Source organism: Asterias amurensis, chromosome 2 (assembly GCF_032118995.1).
Source record: "Asterias amurensis chromosome 2, ASM3211899v1".
Classification (NCBI taxonomy): domain Eukaryota; kingdom Metazoa; phylum Echinodermata; class Asteroidea; order Forcipulatida; family Asteriidae; genus Asterias; species Asterias amurensis.
The window spans coordinates 17,354,912-17,372,580 of NC_092649.1; the positions used below are offsets into that span (position 1 = coordinate 17,354,912).

The 17,669-nt window shown below is 38.5% G+C and overlaps 1 protein-coding gene across 6 annotated transcripts in view; it reads left to right on the forward strand.

Moving 5' to 3' along the window:
- LOC139949964 (uncharacterized) overlaps positions 1-17,275 on the forward strand; it is a 38,031-nt gene extending 20,756 nt beyond the window's left edge. For 2 of the 6 annotated variants that reach the window (XM_071948567.1, XM_071948576.1), the window contains 6 exons: positions 4,832-4,924; positions 7,521-7,775; positions 12,968-13,060; positions 14,643-14,808; positions 15,251-15,410; positions 16,536-17,275. In XM_071948567.1, coding sequence (XP_071804668.1) covers positions 4,832-4,924; positions 7,521-7,775; positions 12,968-13,060; positions 14,643-14,808; positions 15,251-15,410; positions 16,536-16,655 — 887 coding nt within the window. In that variant the 3' untranslated portion in view covers positions 16,656-17,275. Of the gene's footprint in view, positions 1-4,831; positions 4,925-7,520; positions 7,776-9,543; positions 9,607-12,967; positions 13,061-14,642; positions 14,809-15,250; positions 15,411-16,535 lie in introns of all 6 variants that reach the window. The other 4 variants (XM_071948598.1, XM_071948607.1, XM_071948584.1 and 1 more) reach the window with 3 other exon arrangements.
- The last annotated feature ends 394 nt before the right edge of the window (positions 17,276-17,669 follow it).

Here is a 17,669-nt window from a genome sequence, read left to right on the forward strand (position 1 = left end):
AAAGAACTTAGGACTAGTCCTAGGTTAGGACGAGTTAATTACTATCCATGAATTTCTATCCATGTTGAGCTTTTAAGTGAATCCTTTAGCAAGTTTCAAGATTGTGCGCTTAAGTTTCAAACTTACAAATTACAAATATGCGCCAGTTAAATATGGAACCTACCAACTTAAATTGGGCCAAGAAATGTGTGCACTCTCTGCAATCATTAGTCTTGGTCCAAGACATTTCTCATTTTCCCTTCTCGCACAGCGCGGCCAACTCACCAAGATCGCCCGCCACGACCCCCAATACACTAATCTTACTTAGCCCACGAAAGGCACCCATGGGGGCAGTTCGTGGGCTATGAGTTGGCCGCACTGTGCGAGAAAGAGAAACGAGAAACGTCTTGCACCAAGACTACGCAATCATCTGATGGTGTTCTCTTTTGACTCACCTTTTCAGGCCTTATATAAACACTCCAGTTTCTTCAAAACATGGCCATGCAATCTCCTCTCGACCAATCAAATTGGATAAACTGCTTTTGGTATTTGTGTAAAATATAGATGGTCATCATGTTGGTTTCAGAATCACTTTCACTTCTATGGCACTTCCCTGCACAATGCAATACTTTTTTTTATCTACCTATGTTTTTGTTGTCTAGTAAGCCAATGGTTCCTGTAATTTAAAGGTCCCTTTTAGAAAGTAAACAAAGTCTGTCCGACCTATTTTTTCCAGTTTTAAAATGGGAAGGAAAGAGTTGAACTTGCTTGAAAATCTCTGTTTTCTACAGTCTCTGAAAAAAAACAAGTGAAATCAAAATTTTGAAATTGTCACTGGAAACACTAAAATAGATTCCAGTGATAATCTAAAAGCAAATCACACCTAGTGAGTTCCACATGCATTTTTGAAGTCAATTGAAATGTTTCAAAGCCCATTTCCCCAACTAAATATGATGGGGAAATGTTTCTCCACATTGTTCACCCAGTAAACTCAAGCCTACATGTACATGTGCTGTATGTTCATAAATTATTCAAACAAGGAAATGCAAATAATTGTAAGATTATGAAGGCTGCGCGCTATTCAATCTCATGCAGAGCTGTCAAATGATGTACCATGTATTAAATCTAGCGCTATATTTATAAGATATTACACATCCTTCTTATTGAAAGAAGGAAACAAAATCATGGTACCAGCATGTTTCATTTCACACCTACTTGCAGATATCAATTATTACCCCCGCTGGGATTTCCTGTCATCTGCAAAAGGCAATCCAGCTTGCCGTGGATCTAAGTTATGTTATATACACCTAATTGTACCATGTGTGTAATTCCTTCCAGCTAGCCAAGCTTCGACATTGCAACTCAGTTGATTGTGTTGTTGCAGTTTAATGCCATGAAGCCGTTTTACAATCAAGGACTTTTTTTTTTTAATTCAAACAATCGAATTGTCCAACGCTGCTTTTACCCTGATCAAAGAACTCCTTAATGGTCCCGGTATTAACCACAAGCAAAAGGAGTATCCGACTCATTTCCCCCCTTTGTATTATAAAACCAAGCGCCACTTTTTTGATTCTGGGGGGAGAGACTTATTTTAAATGTCTAGAGAGGACCTTGATGTCGTATAAGTGTCGTCAATAAAGGAAGATTTATTTTTAGATTTTTAATGTATTTTTAGGCTTTTATGTCAAGCAAAAAGATTGACTCGAGCACCGTACATGCCATAGTTTATTCTCTGCAGAAGCAATGTAGGCGCGATGTTAATGGCAAATAGTGCTTTGCGGTCTCGACATACTATTGTTTGTTATTTATGAGTCCATTAGTTGGCTGTGATCTTAGGGTTCTTAGCTTAGGTATGGGGTTTGCATGCAGTATCACTGTGCACTCTGGTTGGAAAAACACAAACACATCAGTAAATGCATACAATTGTTGTTGTGGGTTTAGAGAAAAGACACGTCCTTGCAATGATTTGAGAAGAATATTCACAACTTGACAAATTTACTTTTGCCAATATTGTACCATTCCCCTCATCACAGGGCATGCACATTTAATAGAGACTTGCTTTTACAATGTAGAACATTTTGCATAACAAATCTATTGGCAAAGAAAAAACAGGTGAGAGACCGCAGCCTCAATTAGTTCAGATACAGGTATATCAAGTTGTGTTGGGGGCTTTCAAAAAGTGGCAATCTTCGTGTACTAAATTGTGCAATGAAATTTGACCCAAGATAAGTGTTGCTTCAACTCGATCAAAGTACATTTTCCATTCATGTTTGATATTTGTTGACACTATCTGTGCCAATTTTCATGGTGTTGCTTCAGTGCTCGAATTTTACCTTGGAACAGAGTCCAGTGAGTTTAGCACCAGACTAGTTAAACTTTTTTCTCTGAGCAAGTCTGATGGTCTTGTATTTTTCAATTGAATGATTCCTAAACGCACTGTTCTTTCTCAGTCATTTAGATTCTTGTCTTGTAAAATAAATTCTGGCCCTGGCCCAGTAAAAAAGGTTGAGCTACAGACTCTGCAGTCTTCTGGAATTTTACCCCAAATTTGGGCGTTGTGCTTACCAAAAGAATCTAGCCCTTATGGGTCTGTATAAAGGTACAAATTTGTGACTCTTTTATGTGGCTACAGTTCTGCAGAAAACAACACTAAGCTGAGCCATGCATGAACTTTGCCTTCTATGCTCAGTACAGCCACACCAAACCGTTTGCATTCTGCAAATGTGATATTCTAAGTTGATATTTTGATTTTTGGGGTTGAACAAAGAATTGACTAGAGTGGGATTCGAACCAACGACCTCCGGGTTAACGTGCCGGTGCTCTACCAACTGAGCTATCTATCTAGCCCTATGTTGGCGGTGTCCCTAGTTTGTCAATATCTTTGTTCGGGGGTGCCAGTCAGAAGCCATATAACCGTTAACTGCCGTGTAGCCAGGGATCACACCCAAATTATGATACAACCTGGGATGCGGCAGTTGATATTTTCTAACAATAATTTCAAGTGTTTTTTATCATTCTTTCAGCAGAATCATAACAATGCTTTTTGTTTCAGAATGATCTGTGGATTAATTGTTGTCCAGGATAATTTAGATTCATGCAGTGTTGTTTATTCACCTTGCACTGTTGTGTGGCCACTCTACACCACCCACACTCTCATTATGTGCTGTTTACGAATGTTTTATTTGTAGTTTTCATGGCTTTGTGACAAGTGCGCTCATCATAGACCGAGACATACCTGTATTCCATCTAAGCAGACAACTTTATGATGATGATAAATTCACTATGCACTTAAATTGCAATTGTTTCCTTCATATTATGTACTTATTGGTTAATATCATCAATGCTTTACTTTTAAATCCACCTGTGCTACAGATCCTCATTATATTGCGTTCAATTGTTGTTAATGCTAAGTAACAGTTCGAGCTGTGTATAAACTCATATTTCACAGAAAATAAACCAGCCTTTTTTTCGCTTCCAGCCATGGTTTGGTAACGTTGAGTCAAGTTTAAAAATTAAACATTGTGGCCAACTTTGCCGTGTCCCTTTTCCCTTGTGTCTCTCCTTGACACAATAACAATGAAACCAAGTTTTTCCTATTCAGTCTCATCAATGGGGATCTTTGGGACACAAGGTGGCAGCAGACATTTGTTAATCTGAGCATGTGCACATTTCTGAAACAAATAGTGGCTTTTCCCCCAAACCTGGACTTAGTCTCTGGCTCTGGGCTTTGTTTGATGTTGGGAAACATGATAAAAAAATGTACACTGCTTAAAAATTATAAGCAGTTCATTAAGCTTTTAGTTAAGCAGAAAATACTGCTTAGCAAATTGCTATGCTCTAAGAAATATGGGTGGGCACCAGTCACAACTATACATGGACTTTTGCATGGTAACTAAATAAATTCTGCTCAGCAAATATTTGTCTTTCGTACTTACAGGCTTTATGAAATTGGGCCCTGGTACCACAATTATAGTCTGCCGCTCCAAAAGTCTCCCATTGGTTGAGAAAGATGGCTTCCAAGGGAACAAACACATGGCAGCCATCATCCTAAGAATACATTGATGATTAAACTAATTAAGGGGCTGTAAATTTTCCTTAAACATGATTACTGTTTGACATGTATGCAACGTTTTGGTTTCTTCCCCTCCCTTCTCTGTGTCATCTCGGATTAACCCTCTAATTGCATGCCTCTGATTTGATCTCTTTAACCCTACTCCACTTATCTCATCCCTTTAATTTAATCCCTTTTGACATCCTGGGTGATTAATGGATCCCTGTGAGGTGTTGTCTTATGTTTATTTCTGTTTGAGGAAAGGTGCTGGTACATTATAAATTACACAGTACAATTTGTCACTTCTTGTACATGGTTATGTTGTAATGCACATTTTCACCACTTTTTGTCGTACAAGCAATGGGTCCAGATTTTTGTATTATGATTTGTCATTAATATTGAACTGATTTCCATCTGAAGCTCATGTGTTAACTTTGTTAAAAACTAGTACATATTTATAATACAATATTTGTTGATTGATATTCATGAAGAAGGTGCAATTAGCAGAAAAAAGGGATTCTCTAACTAAATATATTTTTTTTGCCACTAACTGATTTGGAATTTAAAAACATTCCGTTTACATAATTGATACCACTTTTTAATCTTAGGCAGTGATTTCATAGCTTGTTCAATGGATTGGGGTTATTTCTAACAGTTTTCTCGCTAATCTGTTTTATGCAAGTTTACCATTTCTAGTGTGAAACTACATGTTTGAATGACAATAGCTCCCCCCTTGATAAAGCTGTCTATTTTAATACGCCTCATCCCATTGGCTGTCATCCTAATATCCATCTCTCACAGCTCATGTGATTGGCCAAGCTCTCGGTGTGGAACTTTACTCGAGCGATGAGGATGAAATGCCACAGAGAGTAGTACCCCAGAAACCTATCAAGAGTAAGTTATAACAAGCATAAAATCCATCGATGTGGTTTCTGTATTCATCTAGTGCTTGATTCATTGCAAAGTATCCACCATTGCTGCTTTCTTTTTATTTTGCCTCTTGCATGCTGCAGCGCAATTTATTTGCCTCTTCTTGCATGTTGCAAAGCAAGCTTTTAGACCAATCCCTTAGTATCGAATACAGGCCTTGAAATTTGCCCTTGAAGGGGCACATCAATTTTCCTCTGGTAAGGGGCATTCTATATGAGGGAAAATGTGTAAGGGCACCACAGCAAAAAAACGGGGCACCACGGCAAATGGTGTGGGTGCCTTGAGGGAATTTTTTTAGGCCTGTGATGATAACAGATACTAGTACTTAATATTACACAAGTGGGAGTTGAATTTCGGCGAAGGCTGAATTTTTTAGATATGGGATGCAGACGCACCATGTCTTTCCATATTCCACAAACACAAGTGTGATTACGGATTTTATCTTCAAGCCAACTTTACATTTAGCTTAAAAAGTGCATTATACAAACATGGTTTGATATGGGGGTCTGGACAGACACAGATCCAGTTTGCAATCAGATACATGTAGATACATTGTATTTATTGGGATTGGGGTTAGATTGAAAATCCTGCAAAAAGCGCTGTTTGTGCAGCGTTCTTCATTTCATATTTATCACCAGGATTCAATTTCATAAAGCTGTTTCCCAGTATGCATAGTGTTGTGTGTTATAGAAAAAGTGTGCAAATCATTAATGATCAAGAAGCTGATCAGCAGCACAAAGAATAAAATGTAACATTTACAAACAAAGTGAATAAAAGAGTGTTCTAAATATCTACACTCCTGTTGTTGGCTTCCTGCTGGCTGCAAATACGAAAAGCTGTGACAACCAAAAAGTAAGAAGGGAGCTTTTTTTTAAATGGAAAAAGTTTAAATATGTTGCAAGAATTCAATTACACAAAGTTGCTAAATATTGACATTCTGCGAACAAGTAATTCAATCACAGATAGGTTCTGTATGGAGACAATGCAAATAAGTTGTTTGTTTAAAACTCGGTTTCTTTTTCATTGTTGATAGCTTTGTAAAGGTTTTTGTGTATAAAGGGATACGCTGCCTTGGATTGATCGAGTTGGTCCATGTGAGAGCTTTTGAAACCATTTGTTATGAAATCGATGTGGTTAGAAAGATGTTTCCACACAAATATGCCTCAAAATTGCATGGTTTTCTCTTTACTTTGTGGAGTCAAACTCCAAAAAGTGGCATGCCGTGTAAGTTCAAGGCGTACAAGAAAAAACATGCAATTTTGAGCCATGATTGTGTGGATCATTGTATTCTACTTTTAAAACATCTTTCCAACCACATGCATTTCATAACAAACAGTTTCAAACGCTTTTCATAGATCAACTCGCCCGATCCAAGGCAACGTGTCGCTTTAACAGTTAGAGTTTTCACACGGTACTCTTTGTTGATCCAAACTGTGCTTGCTTTCCTTTTTGTGAACACTTTCATTTTAAATGCTTTCAAATCAATGCTCTTTCGCTGTTTGGCTATTCAATCCTGAAATACAAAACAGATGAATAGACCTTATGCACATGACGTCATTTCAGTAGGGCGCCCTCACCCAGAGGTCAAAAGGAGGTTGTTCATTGGCCAATCCTGTGCCCGGCAGTTGGTGCTCGGCGCGTACAAATCTGTGCGTTTTTATTGTTTCGTCACCAATTTACCTCTAAGGCTGGATGGCGTCAATGCATAAGGTCTATACAACCAGAGGGATTGGACAACATTTTGGATAGATAAATGTAAAGCAAAATTGACATTGAGCAGTTTGAGATTGATTTGCCAAGTAATAATAATAATAATAATAATTGTGGCCTCTTATATAGCGCACATGTCAGTCACCCAGTGACGGGATATTATCTTACAGTGAAAATGATTTCTTCAAATGATTATAAGCTTCGCTTCATGCACTTTTGGTAGCAAGTTTGATTGGCTACCATTTGCATTGACCTCTTGACTCCTTCCACCACTGCACACGTGGCTATACTCCAGGCATGATATTCCTCACACTATATAAGTCTGTTTTCCGATTCTTATGCCCTTGGGAAAAAATCGCAGAAATTGTGATTAAATATCCTGAAAAGTCTATTCGTTAGGGCAAGTGTACATGTTGGTTTTGGCTATAGTACAGTCAAATATCATGCCTGGGCTATTCGCCATTTTTGGGAGTCAAATTGCACGTACAAATTATGGGTAGCGTGTAAATGCCACAGCCACTTAAAAACTGCACTGCACTCTATAACACATAAATAGGATCATCTTCCACAAAGACTTAACCAGGATATTGATTCACCTGAGGTGAAGTGGGTCAATAGCAAGAGAATTGTTTTCGCTTCTAATGAAAAGTTTAAATTGATTGAAATTCGCAAAGTAAGTGCCTTTAAGCTAGAAATCTGTAAAGTATTATTGAATAGAAAATAGAAAATAGAATAAGTTGTAGTATTCATTCTGAACTATTGCTTTTTTTTGTTGCTCTTTCAGCCTCGGATTTATTTTTGGTAGCTTTGGTTGCTTAACAGCTTTCTTTTCTTTGCCAATTACGTTTAGTGCCCGTGCACAAGCATACAGGGCTACGCTTAGAGGGCCTGGCGAGGGACAAGCAGCCATCACAACACGCTCGCTCTCTCTCGCACAAGGGGGTCCCCGTGGGCGTGGGTAAAACGCCCTCGCCCACCTCCCCTACTTTACCCACACCGCCACCCATGTCGCCAAATCGTCTTCCCAGTTACAAGAAACACAGCTGGCCACACTCGGGTGGCATCGAGCTACCACCGGCATACAACCAGCAGCCCCTACATCATAGTAAGTGCAGTGACATGTCGCTGATTGGATGTCCTCCACCATCTCACCACCTGGATTTTCTCCATGAGTGCACGAATCCCACATATGTTGGGTTTTAACACATACCTCCTTGTAGTTTAGAATGATCTGCTGTGTTTTACCTGTTCCTAATTTGCTTTCAATGGGAGACTTTTGGACGGTCCTTTTTCACAGTTCTTGCCAGTAGAGCACGTGCTCAGACCTACGCAAGCAATACTGAGCATGTGCTCAGATAAAAAAAAAAGGACCGTTATGTCTGCTGCCGCCAGCGTCTCAAAAATCTCCCATTGTAGATTGATGTAATAGCGCACACACACACGTATAGGTTAGACCCTTTGCACCGCCGACACGCGCAGCAACTGTGTCCATGGTCTACCATTTTGGGAGTTAAATTGCATGTCACGATAATATGGGTGTCTAACGTCACGTGTGTCAGCTAGATAATACACTGCACAGTAACACTGGGAATCTGGCTCCCAAAATGGCACAAGCGAGCTTTGTTGTGGGAAGAGCTGTATAATTAAGGGAGATGCATATAGAAGAACCTGTTTTTCTTCCAACACGTGGTTGTTGGAAGCCATGTTTGGTCCGAATGCAGTGCTCACAACCCAAATGGGCAGACTTGTGTAGCACAATATTCGCCAAAGCGTTTTTTGATACAAAGAACGGCTTTGTATTGTATGTTGTCGCAACTCTCTCAATTTACAGCTCTGATCGTGGATAATGATGTCAGGTCAATTGGGTCAATATATGTAGCTATAACAGTAGCAACTATGTACTAACAACTTTTGTCTGTGTTTACATGTTTGGTTCAAGTTTTGGTAGTTCTAGACAGAAAAAAGCCATCTACACTAGTGCATGAAGTTAATTTTTAACCAATTTATCATTTCATTCTTTTTAATGTCCATTGATTAACTCAATTCAACTTCAGTTGTCTTTTAGGTTTTTTAAATTTCAGGAGCTGTGCACCCAAGGAAATTGTCTTTTCAACAAGTATATTTTATACATTTGTATACTGTGTGCAAAACTATAATAATTAAGGGGGCCTTTGAATGTATTGTATTTGTACAAACGTGAAGAATATAATTTGGCTTTACCCTTACATCGATGCGTGTCAAAACACTGTATACTCGGTACTTTCCCCGAGTTCTGTGAAAACAAAACCCCTTTAATCTTTCTAAACATAATATGAAACCATCGGGTGATATGAAACCTTGGTTCTCTGACTCGATGGTGTGTTCATCTTAATTGCACAATGAGTTACGACTACTGAAACTAACCATGACGATATCATGTTGTGATATACATATGCCTGGAAATAGACCGTGGTACATATATTAGAATATCAGCATGCAAAGCTACTCCAGTGTAGCGATGAACGTGGGTCCAGACAACATACTGATAGGGTTTTAGAATAACGGTTCTCATCAGTAGGTAAGGTAAGGTGGCTTTGGATTGGTTAGTTTCAAATCAGTAATTTGAATATTGACCATTGATAGGTTAGTTTCAGATAGGTTGTTTGAATACTGACCATTGATTGGTTAATTTCAAATAGGTTATTTGAATATTGACCTTTGATTGGTTATTATCAAATAGGTAATTTTAAAACAGACCACTGATTGGTTAGTTTAGTTTCAAACAGGTAGTTTGAATACTGACCATTGATTAGATAATTGCAAATAGGTAATTTGAATATTAGCCATTGATTGGATAAGCTGTTGATTATTGTTGACATCAAACCATTCCACAGAAATAATCTTCCCTAAAGAGGGAAGCCAAGAGGACGAGGATCTTCCTGATTTTCTCAAGACCAGTAAGTTGAAGCTTTTTGGCTTACCTGCTGCGAGTTTTTCTAGTGATGCTTCCAAAGTGGTTAATTGGGCAAATGTGCGCCAGACTTGCACAAAGTCTATAACAAGCTGATGAAGTAACGAGACTGCTAGAATAGCATTTTGCGCTTTAACTGTAACCAGTCTCCACAGGGTAACCTCCAAATTTTCTTCGATAACTGTTTGAGTGAAAAAAATACTTGAAAAATTAAGTGTGCGCACAAACAAACCCACACAAAATTGTTTTTGCCTGAAATGAAATACCTACACAGATTTTGTGGCTGTTGCAAGTGGTTTTTTGTGTTTAACCAAAAGAAGATCTGCAACATGTTCATGCAGTTCCATGCAACAGAAGACAGTCTTGTTTTGTTTTAAACCTTGACCTCTGGAAACATCACTACCACTAATTTGGGTTCACACAGCAGGGACACGCTTGCAGCTCTAATCTTTTAGTCCGGCGGACTCACCACAATGGAACACTACTTATTGCATAGCTTTTGTAAAATAGTTCTGTTAGTAGTATTTAGCTATTTGGATCGTTGGGATGATTAACAATGTAAACCTGGTTCCTAGATGATCAATCTCGCTGCGCCATTTTCCCCTGCACGCTTTCTCGCTTATAACTCTAGCAGTCAATTTTACGAAACGCTTGGATCAATCCTATTTCGAGTTAGGACAAGTTACCCGTCCTAACTTAGGATGGGTTCAATACGTCTTAACATCTTCGGATACGGAACTAGACTCGTCCTAAGTCTTAAGATTAATCCTAAGTTAGGATGAGTTTAGTGAAATCGACGGCTGGAATTGGTCTTTTGAAATGTGCTAGAATCTGGCACATTAAATTAGGCCCGTGGCTGATCCACTTTATGCGCACGCTCAAGTACGGTAACGTGCAAAAGAGGCGTTAAGTCAAAGAGCAACTGGTCCCCTCTCATGCTTCTTTGATCTTGTGACATGTCTATCTCTATGTAGTATAGGTCATCATGTAAAACTATTCATTTGATAGGAAACCACGGAAACATACTTGCATTTTGACACACAGGCATTAGCATTCTACAAGTGCCTTTTAAGCACTCTGAAGTTTTTAACGAGCATGCGTGCAAAGTAGTCTCTTTTCGGAGCCAATAAGGATTGCTTTTCAGTACAACCCTACCAGGGGTTTATTGACAAGAGGTTTGGAGTGGGCTGCCCATGGTAACATTGGGCCCAGCACAGTTGGTTTGGCAGGCAGTCAATATCTGTGAAATCTTAGTGATCATGTTCTATGATTAGCCCCTACATGTACACTGCGTCACTGTTTGGTGTAGAAAGGGGATGTGTTGTGGTGTTGTAACGTGTAGTTTCAGCAAAGCCAACTGTACTAATTGAATCTGGCAGTAGTAGTTAATTTCTTTTGTGTTGTATTGTTCATGTTTGGAACTCTTTGTCCACTGTGCTCTGTAAAATGTCACTTAGATCAATAAGCTTGTTTATTTTATGTATGCATAATATTAGTTGCTATATTAAACTTGTACGAAAAATCAGTAACTGTTCATGTTAAAGCGGTATACAGTTGCGCACCTCGTGGTCCTTTACTAACTCCCCATTCCTCCTTTCCCTGATAAAGTAACCACTTAAAAAAAATAGCATTATAGCTGTAGATAGTTTAACCACTCAATCGGATGGGACAGTAAGCAGTTGGTCCTGTGTACTTAGGATTGACAGTGCATGGGATATAACCCAGAACACTTGACCATGGTAAAGTAGGGGTTAACACTGGTGTTTCTTGTTCACATAGCAAGCACCCAAGGGTTTTAACAGGTTTTCTCAGGATTGCCACAAGTTCCCTTGTGTGGCATCCTAGGTTTCTTAACAGTCTACTTCTACTACTAACAATAATAAACTGTATATAAACATAACGTGTAAACTTGCCACTGTTGATTTCATTATGTGTTAAATTTCTTGCCGACGGCTACAGATTGGTTGCTTATTTATACCACTGTATACAAGATCATAAACAAAACATCTGAGTGAGAAGCATGTAGCCTCCCCAGCGATCTCAACTACAATGTACAAGATTAAACACCGGAATTGTATTTGTTGTTTATCATTCAGAGCTGACAATTAAACTGTAATTTCCATGCGTGAGGGAAAAAAAGGGCTTTTAGAATTGTCCACCGAATCCACACGTAATGAATAAGAAAATTGCTTTCTGGTTCTTTGCGTACTTTATGAAAATTGCACCTGTGGGAAAATTGCACCTGTGGAAAGATAAACAGGTATCATGTGTCTGCATTAGTGGATGCCTGGTCTCCTCGCGAACGGCCGAGTATCACTTTCACTTTTATGAGAATGGAGAAGAAAACAAAACCTGTATAATTTTCTGTCTCTATCATAACATGAACATTAATCATTTTAATGCGGGACTGTTAAGTCTTCGATGTGTATGTGCATGCAATTTACCGAAATTGTGAACAAGTCACGGAAGGATTATAAAGAGAGAAAATAGTATCAAAAAGTATTTCCATTTTCACCTTGTTGTTGTTCTTTTTGCTTTTGGAAAAAAAAAGATTCAGTAGAAGGACACAATACACGAAGTAATGTTATTTTGTTTATATAACTTTGAGTAATCTTTATGTTATTGAAAGAATGATGAATTACTTCATCAATGTTTGACTTCATTTTGACAAAATAATATTTCGGAAACATTCATGGTTTGCATGTGTCATCCATGATAATTGGACTCGGTATAGGCTATCTTGTACCTGCATATGCAATGCAAATTTGCAATTCCCAACGTTATGTCTCAAAGACCTTCAACAAAAAATGTTAGCTCTAGACACACCCAGAGTGTGTACCAAAATAATTTTGTTTGTTGGTTACACTCGGTCATTTCAATTTTTCAGATGCTGGTGGGAGTGGAAATGTTTCAACCAGGGAAATGTATGCATGTGTATTGAGTGAACTGTCCTGAAAATGTGTTATTTTCTCTCTCTTTCACACTGTTTCTCTTATCCCAGTGTAATACAGCCTGAGGAGGTGCCATTACTTTTGTACCCCACGGTTACACTGGTGAACTTTCACACTGTGGCCCTATCGAACAGGGTTCCGTTTTCACGTTTCAAGAATACCACATGGTTTTACCGCTCAGCATCCGTACTCCAGAGCAGGGGTGGTTATTCCCCAGCGTATGCCCATTTGCCGGGGCAGACCGGGGGTATTAATCACAGTGTGAAAAGGCCTGCAGTTATTCCCCGGGGTTGGAACAGAGTAGTGTGAAAACGGGCTCTTATGGTCGTACCCTTCTCTCCCACCCTGCACTCACCATTGTCTGTTTTCTCATTCACCGCATTTCACGTTTTCTAGTGTCACCTCCACCCATGGCCAGTCCACCCCCTCCTGACTATGACATGGGCGACTCCATCAAAGACCAGAATGACATGCCCTTCCATCACATGTGTAAGTTTTAACGTTCTAAGAGGATTTTTCTGTCTTGTAAGATCACCGTGCCGAGAGATGCAGTGATTGTTTGTTTGTTTCTATTCCATTCAAACCAAGGCTAGAAGCTAAATGGTTCTGCTGCACTTTGATTCTGTGCTGATGAGTACCAATGCAAAGTGGGGGATGTTATGCAAGAGAAGATGGCTGCAATGATAATGGTGTTTCTACTGCCCATTATAAGAAGCAGCCCCCCTCACTACTATGCCAAGTTCACCACCAGCTGTGTGAAGATTTGCCATAAAGAGAATATTTATCTTGAAATTTTACATTTGAATCATTTATGCTGTTTTTTACTTGACCTCTATTTACCTATCAATAACAATTTGGATGTGTATATAGAATCATTGCACATGTGTGTCGGCGCTGTATTCATGTCAGTTTGCTGACTGCGTACATTTTGCATAAATTTTACCATTTTGCTCAGTTCAGTATAGCCAGGTGAAAAAAACGCTGGTCCACATTAACTGTGTATCATCAGTGCATTTAAAACATCAGTGGTCACACAAAAAAGACGGCCCAATAATGAAGTTTAAATACACACTCATTTACATAATGACCTTGAATGGATGTAATGTGAGATGGTTATGCAAATGCATGACCAATTTATAAATGTATGTTTTAAATCCATTAAATGCATGCAGATTTTGGTGATTTTTGTATATGCATGCGAACTGCAATTCCTTGTCAAGCATTGTCTTGTTTGGCTTCATTATATTCCTAGGTGCAGTAAAGCAATTTATGGACAAACTATTTTTCCCAGATGAAGCTTGCTGTTTTATATATATTTTTTTAAGATTTTAACAAGATTCTAAAAATTGTCACATTTGTTTTTTCTTTCCTGCATATTTGTGTTGATATTTGTTTGCTTCCAGGTGACCACTTGAAAAGGATATTTCTGTTTAAAAGCTGAATTAAAAAAAATCATTTTGTGTGCGATTGCAGTTGCTTACCATAAAAACCTCCATTTGAGTGTTGTGTTTTTTTAATTGCTGTGTTCATTGCTTTAAATTGTGGTTGCTTTTGTTGGTTATTTGTTTTTACAGTAAATGTTTCTGTATTGGTTAAAACACAAGTTGAACATTTTAGTTACATTTACTGTTTCAGAATGAATCTTATTTATACATAATAAAGAAACGTTTAAATCTTTACTTGAATATGCAGAATGCTTAACATTACCCCCCCCCAAGAAGTTAACACTGTATGGTTGGGTAAATAGTTAAATTATTTCCAGATCTTATACGTATGTAAATAAAACCAAAAGTGTTGATTACTTTGTGGTTTATTACTTGATTGCTTGTTATTTAAAACCAAAAGTTAAAGAAACTCTTTATCAACTCATTTTGTTGTTCAAATTTCCTCGGGATTGCTAAGACTAAACGGGGATTGATAAAATCTTTTGTTTGACAAAATATTTTTGGTAGTTTTGACGGGAATATAGTTTCATTATTTTCCAAGCGGTCAACCAAACTAATCTACCTTGATATATGATTCTTCTTTTCTGCTCATCTTTAAAACTATCAGCATTTCCATTTCCTCTCAGTGAATTCCTCAGGGAGATTTTCCTCACTGTCATCAGAAGAATCTAATGATCGCTCGCCCACGTCGCCCGGTGGGGATGATGCTTTCCAGATCAAACCAAAACCTCTGCCTAATCCCGTCAAGGAATCAAGAGAGCATAAGCAACTTCATCGTGAACTTAGAATGAGGTAAGATAGGGATCAACGCTAATCCTTATTCATCCATTCTAGGGTTCAACCCTAATCCCACTAGATCCTTCCTTGATCCTACTTACAATGGGGGATGTTAATATTGTGATAATAATATTTACAGAGTATTTACCGAGTTCTTATCTAGCGCTTTATCACATTTGAGGGCATCTCATACCACAAAATGCTCACTATATTTGACTAGCAGGCTATCAGAAGTTGGGGTCAATATGCCAGACCATTCAGCCACATGGTGAACTAAAGATTCACCACAAAAGTTAGCTTTTAGAGTTATAGAAACCTTGTTAAAGTTAATCTAATAATGAACCCAAAGCAGCTGTTAAATGCTATGGTTGATGATCCTTGGAGAAAACAACTATTTTGGGTACAAATCTTGCAACATTTTCACTTTTTGTTTCACTTTTATGTTTTGTTCACACAGTTACAAGTCTGGAAATGTTCTACCTCAGAAGCCAGAGCTTATGGTTGTCCATCGAGAAAGAAAACTGGAAGAGAAGAGGAAAGAACAGCTCCGTGAACAGAAGTCAAGACGTACAAGCATGGAGATCAAGTTACTAGAACGACAGGAGAAGGAACGAGTTGTGAGTGTGGCAATAATTGTCTTTTATTTCTTATGAAATCCAATCTTTGTTTGTGAACAAATATTTTGTATTTTCATAAACCTGGTGATTATTTTCTGTATTTTGTGTGTCTTGTGAGGACTTCCTTTTTCATATGTTTTATTGTTCCAATATTGTCTAATGTATTTATTTATTTGTCTTGTTAGGATTATGCCTCATTTTAAGTACTTTTTGTATCTTCTTTCTTATATAAAAATGAAAGTAAAATATTGAATGTTTAAACAATATGTAGGTTAAAGACATTGGACACTATTGGTAATTGTCAAAGACCAGTCTTCTCACTTGGTGTATCTCATCATGCCATATGCATAAAAAAACAAACCTGTGAAAATTTGAGCTTGATTGGTCGTCGGAGTTTCGAGATAACTATGAAAGAAAAAACACCCTTGTCACACGACGTTGTGTGCTTTCAGATGCTTGATTTCGAGACCTCAAATTCTAAATCTGAGGTCTCGAAATCAAATTCGTGGAAAATCACTTCTTTCTCGAAAACTACGTCACTTCAGAGGGAGCCGTTTTTCACAATGTTTTATACTATCAACCTCTCTCCATTACTCATTACCAAGTAAGGTTTTATGCTGATATTTATTTTGAGTAACTACCAATAGTGTCCACTGCCTTTAAACCTTTGAATGTATTGTAACATCACTAGCAATAATAGGCTCTTAACATTACAGGGACGATCATTTTCAGAGTTTTGTTGGTTTGTTAAGACTGGTTATGTGTATGAAACCCATGAGGGCTCTTGGGATTATCATTCTTGGGACCAAGATTACGGTAGACTACTGGAAAAATAATTATTTGACTATTGATTAAAACGATTTCAAGGTCTGTGCGTAATTGGAATCAGTGATTTAGTGGGCTGTATTTGTTTGGGCTGTAGTTAGATAACACTTAAGACTAGTATACATTGTGGAAAACAAACTGTGTGTTATGACACCGTGTAAGAAATTTCTTTTAGTGAGTAGTGGTGGCTCTGAGAAGAGCCGGTTTCTGCTCGACAATTCAAACAGTGTACTCTGACCGTCTTCTGGAGTAAAGGGTTCAGGTTTTCTTTTTTAGCATTCTTTATTTTTTATCTTTCAGGAGGAAGAGAAAGAGCAGAGGATGATGAAAATGAAGGAGCAAGAGGCAATAGCCGAAGAAAGGAAGCCAGAATTCATGAAAGTGCGACTTAAGCAGACAAACTCGCTTCCTAGATCATAATACAGGCTGATGTGTAATGCCTGCGGCGATACTATAGGCATTTATGTTTAGTTTAGTTTAGATAGCGCCGAGTACACCTTGTTTATGCTGTAGCCATTTTGGTTTGCCCCCCCTGCATTAAATAACAGTAAAGGAATACTCACATTCCGTATAAAAAAAGTGAACCAGCCTCTGTTGAGTTTTGGATGGAAATACAAGAACTGACTGAAGCATGATAGGTCATTGAGGCTAAGTTTTCATCGATAGTGTGGATGGGTCTGATGGAGGTGGCAGTTGCTGATAATACAACATTTGAATCAAGGTGATGAGAATAAAAATGCAAAGCGCAAATCCATGGGATTGTGTTGTACATACCCCTACTTGTAAATTTACCCTATAGGTGCTCTTGGGCTGTCTGACTCCTCCTCTGCTTTGTACATATATGTCTTTCTCTCTTTCTTTCTGCTCTAAGAATCCTGGATCTACCAGTGAAAACCATGCCTTGTGGTATGTTGCAGAGCGTTCCCCTCCTCAAAGAAAAGAGTTCCTTTACCGGTACTTGGACACTCCTGCTCTTACTAAGAATCCTGGATCCACCAGTGAAAACCATGCCATGTGGTATGTTGCAGAGGGTTCCCCTCCTCAAAGAAAAGAGTTCCTTTACCGGTACTTGAACACTCCTGCTCTTTCTCAGAATCCTGGATCCACCAGTGAAAACCATGCCTTGTGGTATGTTGCAGAGGGTTCCCCTCCTCAAAGAAAAGAGTTCCTCAACTTGAACTCTCCATTCCTATTGTACAGAAATAAACCCTTGAAGTCCTCTAAAGAATGCCTGAGATTTCCAGAAAGCAATGAAGACACAAAATGAAGGAGGGGGGGGGGGGAGGGGGCACCACGCCACATATGTCACATATTGAGCACCAAATGGCACCAGTGAACACAGACCTCAAATAGGATAGAAAGCTTTTTTGTTTTAGTCAATTCTTTGAACACATGTTGGTGATTATAGATTTAAAATGAATTAAGGAGCTAGGA